The 7500-nt window shown below is 36.6% G+C and overlaps 1 protein-coding gene across 17 annotated transcripts in view; it reads left to right on the top strand.

Moving 5' to 3' along the window:
• Positions 1 to 7500, top strand: part of pyd (zonula occludens-like protein polychaetoid) — a 325065-nt gene that overhangs the window by 292982 nt on the left and 24583 nt on the right. For 11 of the 17 annotated variants that reach the window (XM_086550436.1, XM_086550385.1, XM_086550390.1 and 8 more), the window contains 9 exons: positions 167 to 354; positions 606 to 848; positions 1183 to 1327; positions 2348 to 2524; positions 5274 to 5424; positions 5782 to 5933; positions 6214 to 6322; positions 6561 to 6743; positions 7212 to 7383. In XM_086550436.1, the coding sequence (XP_086406562.1) occupies positions 167 to 354; positions 606 to 848; positions 1183 to 1327; positions 2348 to 2524; positions 5274 to 5424; positions 5782 to 5933; positions 6214 to 6322; positions 6561 to 6743; positions 7212 to 7383 (1520 nt within the window). Of the gene's footprint in view, positions 1 to 166; positions 355 to 605; positions 849 to 1182; positions 1328 to 1862; positions 1908 to 2347; positions 2525 to 5273; positions 5425 to 5781; positions 5934 to 6213; positions 6323 to 6560; positions 6744 to 7211; positions 7384 to 7500 lie in introns of all 17 variants that reach the window. The other 6 variants (XM_086550362.1, XM_086550406.1, XM_086550425.1 and 3 more) reach the window with 2 other exon arrangements.

Here is a 7500-nt window from a genome sequence, read left to right as displayed (position 1 = left end):
TTTTCAGAATCAACAGTTTAATTGTTTTCATAATCCCTCTATTTGTAGATACAATTGCAAACCTTATTATCACCCCACCCCCCCCTGTCCCTCTGTCCTCGTATTTCAACCACACCCAAAAGCAACCCACGCTGGCCATTCATACGTACTTTTCTCCGCCTGCTAGAATCAACGACCGACTAATATCAGCAAACAGCATCAGCCTCGAAAATGTCGACTACGCCCGTGCAGTGCAGGTGCTTCGTGACTCGGGCGCCGCCGTGCAGTTGGTGGTCAAGAGAAGAATTGTCCTGCCTGCCGCGCCCGAGGCTCAGACGCTCAAAGTGACCCTCACCAAAAACAAGAAGAAAGATGGTAAGCCTATCAAGGGGCTCCGGTTTTGTGTCTGTGTTTGTTGATTTGTTTGGTTTTGTGTGTTCTTGTTCGTGTGTGGGTGTGTGTATGTGTATTATGTTTTATGTGTGTGTGTGTGTGTGTTATTCGGTACAAACTTGTTCTTTTGAACTATTAGAGTGTGATAGGGATACTTCGCATTTGTTGTATACACAAGATAGTTTTCTATCTATCAAGATTGTTGTCATTAATTCTCTCCCTTTGCACGTTAGACTTCGGCATAGTCTTGGGCTGCCGCATCTACGTGAAGGAGATCTCGAACAAGGCGAGCGTCGAGAAGGACGGCAGCCTGAAGGAGGGCGACACGCTCCTACGCATCAACTCGACTTCAACCGAGAACATGACGTTGAAGGAAGCGCGGAAGATCCTGGAGAGCACGAAGGAGAGGCTGCAGCTCCTGGTTCGAAGAGACCCTCCGCCTCCCATGATGGCGCCTCCAGATCACACTGTCAAGGGTAAGGCACTCGGGCTGAGGGTGTCTCTGGGGACGACGCTTCCTAAGGATTTTCGTTGGATTAGGCTTGTTGGATCAATGGGGATGATTTTTTTATATATATACGATGAAGAATGTTTGTATATTTTGGAGTAAATTTGTATTTATAAATGTTAGACGTCTTTCACAAACTTTTTTTTTTCTACCGACCAAATAGTCTCGTTCAGTAGATAGAGACGAGGATACTTTCGAATTAAAAAAAAAGTGCTCTGTTCTATGCCTAAAAAAAAAAAGAAAGAAAGAAAGAAAGAAAGAAAAAAAACTAATTCACAAATTCCCCCCCCAAACCCTTCCAGATATTCGCAATCCGGAGTACAGTGACACACGTCCAAACTACCCGACCCAAAACCTGTACGTTCAGCCTCCGACGCGATCAGAACCTCAGCGTAGCATTTACGGACCAGACACCCCAGATGCGAAAAATAACCTCATGAGGTCTGGGTAAGTAGCGATGCCCTGTGTTTTTTTTTTTTTTTTTTTTTTTTTTTTTTTTTTTTTTCAAAGACTTCTTTTTGAATTTTCTGATTTTCTTCTATTTTTTTTTTTTGTAACACAAACTACTACATGTAATGGATTTGATAAATTTTAGTGATTACTTATAACATCTATGTATATATATATATATTTTATTTAGATCACTTATATATATTTTTGGATGGTGTTCACTTAGTTTGTTTTTTTGTGTTTTTCTACTTTACTGATTGGCTGTGTATTCTTAACATTGACTATTAGTTTTGAAAAAGAGTTAAGATTCAATTTTAGAAAGTCATGTAGTTAGTTAAGGTTGGATGATTTTGAATTTGAAGAGACACTTGTAATGATTCACAGTAATGGTAACATTAATTACAGAGTGTGTATACTTTTGGTAGGTTTCACCTGAATAACAGCTTTTGCTTCTTAATATATATATATATCTATATCTATATACATACATATGTAGGTTCTAAATCATGCTGCTCTCCTCTTTGTACCCTAGTCTAATCACACAACCATGGGTTAGCAAAGTACTCTGCTTCACCAGGTTTGGCACAGTTTTGTTCAAGGCTTCATAATGCACAGATGAAGCTTGGGCCTCTCTCCGACCTTCGGTTCACCTGAGCCGTTTTACTCTTAGACCTCCTTAGTCCCGTTTTAATTTTTTTTTTCTTTTTTCCTCTTTTTTTTTAGCATAATTACTGATTCATCAAAAACGTGGGAAAAGATTAGAATTTTGGATTAATGAGGTTCTGTATCTTATTTTTGCTTTTCTTTTTCATTTTCATTTTTGCAAAAAAAAAAAAAGAAAAAAAAAAGTTTTAATTTTCTCATCAATTCCAATTGGTTGCCCACACCTTTTCATGGGTGTACGGTTCTCGTGCACGAAGGCTTATATACATGTCTGTCTAACGAAGGTTTGGGAGAGTGCCTAGTCTCAATACATCCCCCAGCACTGCCATAACCCACTGCTGCTGTTATGTTCAGGTATAACCCTGGGGGCATGTCATCGGGGGAAGCTCCATTTGGTTTAGATGACCAGGGCTCCCCCCAGGATGATGCTCCTCCCCCACGTCCTCCCCTCCCCCGTCCTGAGGATTACTTCCCTCGCCATGCACCTAAGGAAGGCCAAAACTCACCATCCAAGGGCCCCAGCCTCCCGGTGTAGGTTTTTATGCCCTTTTGGTCACTGCCTCTCCTACAGTATCTGTTTACGGTTAGCTGACATATATATACATATATATATATATCCATTTCTGATCTTTGGAACTGTCACTCCTTCTCACTGTCTCCTTGTACACTTTTTTAACACGTCAAATTCTTATGCTCCTAATCACGGGGTGTCCTTTGTTGATTGGAAATAGAGATTAAATATATGATATCAAAGTATCACTTCCCCTTTTGTATTAATTAAGAATTGAATTTAGTACATGAATATTTATTTTTTTGGTATAGGAAAAAAAATCATGCAAAATGTATATATGATTTTGAGATGTCTGCAAATTCACATCTCATATGATTGATTTAGCGTACTTTGATTTTATTCAACAGAAAGTCCTTCCTCTGCGACTCACTGTATGCAAAAACTGAATGCAGTATTTCATTCTTTGTGTCATATTATTGTACTTAGAATAAATTGTTGATTGAAATTGTTTTATGTAGAGAGGTGCAAGAAAAAAAAAATATATACAGACACTAAATGAATGATGTATACAATGTAGTAATAAACATTGACAGGCTGGGATTTGTATTAGAATGTTAGACATGAAAGCTATTGTTATGCCATTGAATGCCCCTTTTAATTCCTGTTGACTCGACCTCTCCTTTCCTGCTTTCTCTCTCTTATCTTAGTAGCCTTCTCTGTCTGCCTTTTATGTCAATGGAAATTGTACCGCACTCTTTGTTTTTTTTTCCTCTCTCTCTCTCTCTCTCTCTCTATCTCTCTTAATTAATAATTAGAGCACTGTGATGACTCGTAGCTTCTCTCACACTGGTATGTGGCCTGGATATGACACTTACATTTGGGGTGCTTTACTAACGGTGTTATAATTTGGGTGCTATACTCACATGATTACGTTTTGCTGTGATGGCTAACGACTGCTTGAGGTACTTGATTTTAGCCTAAGATTATTTTTTCCCTTGATTTTTTTTTTCTTTTTTTTCTCTCTCTCACTCCGGGGGAGAACTACAAACAGTGATTGCATATATAAAATATTTCAGACAATATTAACTGGAATGAGTTTAATGTTTTGAGATAATGTTAATTGATTTCATGGTGATGATTATTAATAAGATAAAAAGCTTGTAATGATTAACGTAATGTAGTTAGGTAGCAGAAACGCATTCATTAAACTGAAAAACAAAATTAAGATTGTAGAGTAGTATGTAGAAATTTAACATGATGCTTATTGTTACTGCCATAGTTAATATCAGTAGAGATAGTATGTTCATCACTATTAGACAACAGTATAGATCATAGAAGATTGATTTTGATGTGATGTATTTAGAAATCATTAATTTCCTTAGGGACATGTCGGAGGTATGGGTTCTTTCTAGTTATTTGTAGGTTGGGAGTGATTCACTAATGATATGCTATCACTTGATGCAACTTATGAAATCACAGTAAAAGTAGTAATGAAATGTTATTATTTGGTTATGATTTTTTATATTTTTTTTGTGTGTATGTGTTATCACCCCCCAAATATATATATTTTTAAAACTTGCTTCCCCTCCATAGAATACAATTTTATGCTTATTTTTTTAAGATAGTTTTTTTTTCTAATATAAAAGAGAAGTTGCTTCTTTATTTCACTGAAAGTCTTTCAATGAATTTTATTCTGATATTGCATCCTTGGGGAGTAAATATCCTTAGTTTCCTAAATGGACTGTTATTGCTCATGATGAATAAATTTTATGTTATGTTTATCTCATATTGTAGTACCTGAAGAATAAAGTTCTGCATGTTCTGGTAACTGGTGAAATAGCATTCATGTTTCAAGTTCTCAGTTGTGTCTGCAGCTTTGCACTAAATGCAATGAGATATAAAAAAGGAATAATGTTGATTTAAGAGAGTATATCCCGCCTATTATGTAAATGAAAAAAAGAGAAACCCACATTCATGCAATAAATTTCAAGGAAGCGATTCATTCTAAACTGTTTATGAGAATATCTTCACACTGAGGAATATTTGGGTTTTTGCCTGGCCATCGTTAAATGCATTTTCACATATTGTCGCAGGAGCTTCTCTCTCTCTCGGCTTAGAGCAACAAAATTTATTCATTTATTTTTTTATTTTTTATTTATTTATTTTTTTCTCCTCTTTTCTTTCTTTTTTTTTCTTAATAATTTTATGTATTTTTCTTTTTTTTTTTTCAATTTTCTGATTTTTATTTTTTCATTTTTTTTATGAATGTCTATTTTGACTTAGTTTTTGTTTTATTTATTTTTATTTTACAATTTTTTTTCTTTTATTTTTACCCCTCTTGCACAGCCATATCACAAGGTCACTACTTGTGTTGGGTCTCTTGCTTCTTCCCTTCCTCATGAACTATGTCAGCAAACTTAGATTAGAAGTAACGAGAGTTGCAGGCTGTTGAGTGCTTCATGATTATATATGCTTTATTATATATAAAATAAGTGTGTGACACAAGCTGATAAATTAGATCATTTGTGAGACATAATTATCTTCTAGTAAATTGATGCTTGAAGTTGATATTTAGCACTTGTTCATAGTAACCATAGCTGTAAAGTATGACTGAAATTTTGATTACTAATGTTTTGAATAATGAATTTGCTTAAGAGAAAAGAGAAAAGAATTACTTGCTGAAATGCTAGCTGTGGTGCTGTGCTATGCTCTGTGTCCGAACCACTGGCAAGGCTCAGTTTTTAATCTCGTCCATTTCGGTGTGTGTAGACCAGAACCGCGTTTTGTGAGCTTCAAGAAGGAGGGGAGTGTGGGTATACGATTAACAGGCGGCAACGAGGTAGGAATTTTCGTGACGGCAGTGCAGCCCGGATCGCAGGCTCAGCTCCAAGGACTTATACCAGGCGATAAAATACTTAAGGTAAGCCCCCCAGCCGGTCTTCCAAAGGCTGGTACATTGAGGTGCTTGAAATGTTTTGTCTCGAAGAAACTCTCGAAGAGGTCTATTAAGGGATGGGGTATGTTATGCCATTTTGTGTTGGCAGTGTAATCTTTTATATTTTTTATGTTTAACTTTCAGTGGAATTTATTTGAATAAGAATTTATTGAGTTGCTAGTAATGCCCTATTATTAGTTATTAGAGATATGTATTTCAAGATCATTAAATTAGCATTTAGCATTGCTTATAAAGCCAGAAATTATGAGTACTCAATTTATGCCTTGTGCATGTTCTAATAAAGTTCATTCTGTGGTAACCCCACCCTTCCCCATACACCAGGTTAACGACATGGACATGGCAGGCGTAACGAGAGAGGAAGCAGTTCTTTACCTCATGAGTCTTCAGGATCAGATTGACCTCATTGTACAGACACGTAGGCAAGACTATGAACTCATTCTCAACAATCAAAAGGGAGATCTCTTTTACATAAAGTAAGTCCTTTTGGGAAATTCTTTTTTGGCAACTTTGAGCAAGTACAGATGTATTTGATATGCTGTTATGTTTTTCAGTTGCTACTTGTAAACAAGTTTTGATGTTGTTGTAGATGCAGGATGTTATTTTGTAATTGAATACTATTTGAATTGTTCTGTAAAATATTTTTATTGATTAAGTCTAAAGGAATTTTATCATCAATGATGGAAATTAAAGCAATGATTCAGGTACTCAGCACTCGGTAACTTTTAGAGCTTAATTTGTATTTTCCTCCTACAGGACGCACTTCCATTACGAACCCAATGGAAAATCTGAACTGAGCTTCCGTTCTGGAGACATCTTTCGTGTTGTAGACACATTGCACAATGGCGTTGTAGGGGCATGGCAGGTGAGGCTGTGCATAGGGATAAGAGTAGACATAGTGACTTTATCAGAATTTGTTTGATTTTGTTAATTACAGATTTAAATCAAAATTGTATCCATAAGTTGACAAGAGATTCGAGTTTCTCCTTTCTTATATTTCTTTTAATCTGTAATTTTTGTGTATGGGAATGGTGTAGGAATTATGGGTATGGACAAAAATTTTAAATGGTGCAAAAATTAAATAAAATCACTTCACTTCCCAGGTTCATAGAATTGGCAGGAACAACCAAGAGACGCAGAAGGGGATAATCCCGAACAAAGCGCGTGCTGAGGAGCTGGCCACGGCACAGTTCAATGCTGCAAAGAAGGAGCAGACTCAGTCCGAGTCACGCAGCGGATTCTTCAAGAGACGGAGAAATTCTCGTAGATCAAAGTCCCTGGGGAAGGTAAGGACATACAATTTTGTAGGGTAGAAGAGGCTTTAAAGTGGTCATGAATAATTATTAGTTCTATGATAATTGATACGGTGCAGTGTTATTGTGAATCATATCATGGATTAGAGTGCAGTGTTTACAGATGTCTGTACAATGTTCTTCCAGAAACCAGATATGACTTTGCTATGTTTAGGTGCTTATTCATTTTCATATATTGTTTATCGGAAAAGAAATACAATTGATGCTCCAGTTATATAATTTCTAACTTGTAGCCATTTTTGAATAGGGTTAAGATACTGATTATGACAGATGATTATTTCAATATGTAGGGTTATTAATATTGATGTTTAGGAATAATCTGTAATAAAGAAGTAAATGTTCTTATTGTTCTTCTTATTATTATTGTTGTTGTTGTTGTTCTTCTTCTTCTTCTTCTTCTTCTTGGAGGTTCAGTCATAGATAAGTCTCTCACTTCGACAGGACCACTGGGAAGACGTGGTGTTTGCAGACTCTGTATCCAAGTTTCCTGCATATGAGAGGGTGACTCTTCGGCACCCGGGCTTTGTGAGGCCAATCGTCCTCTTTGGGCCCTTGGCAGATATCGCACGGGATAAGCTGCTTAAGGAGAATCCCGAGAAATATGCATCTCCACGTAAGTTTTCCCCTTCTGGTTTTGATCTGCTCTGGTGAGATTTTGCCCTTCTTTTATTGCTCAGTAGCATTTCATCTGAGGCAACTACAGTTACGTGATAAATGCAGTCATTTTAAT

Source organism: Penaeus japonicus, unplaced genomic scaffold (genome assembly GCF_977035675.1).
Source record: "Penaeus japonicus unplaced genomic scaffold, GWHDUDI00000001_assembly GWHDUDI00000002, whole genome shotgun sequence".
In the NCBI taxonomy this organism is placed as follows: Eukaryota; Metazoa; Arthropoda; class Malacostraca; order Decapoda; family Penaeidae; genus Penaeus; species Penaeus japonicus.
The sequence above is the reverse complement of the archived record's forward strand: the minus strand, read 5'-3'. Positions and strand labels throughout refer to the sequence as shown.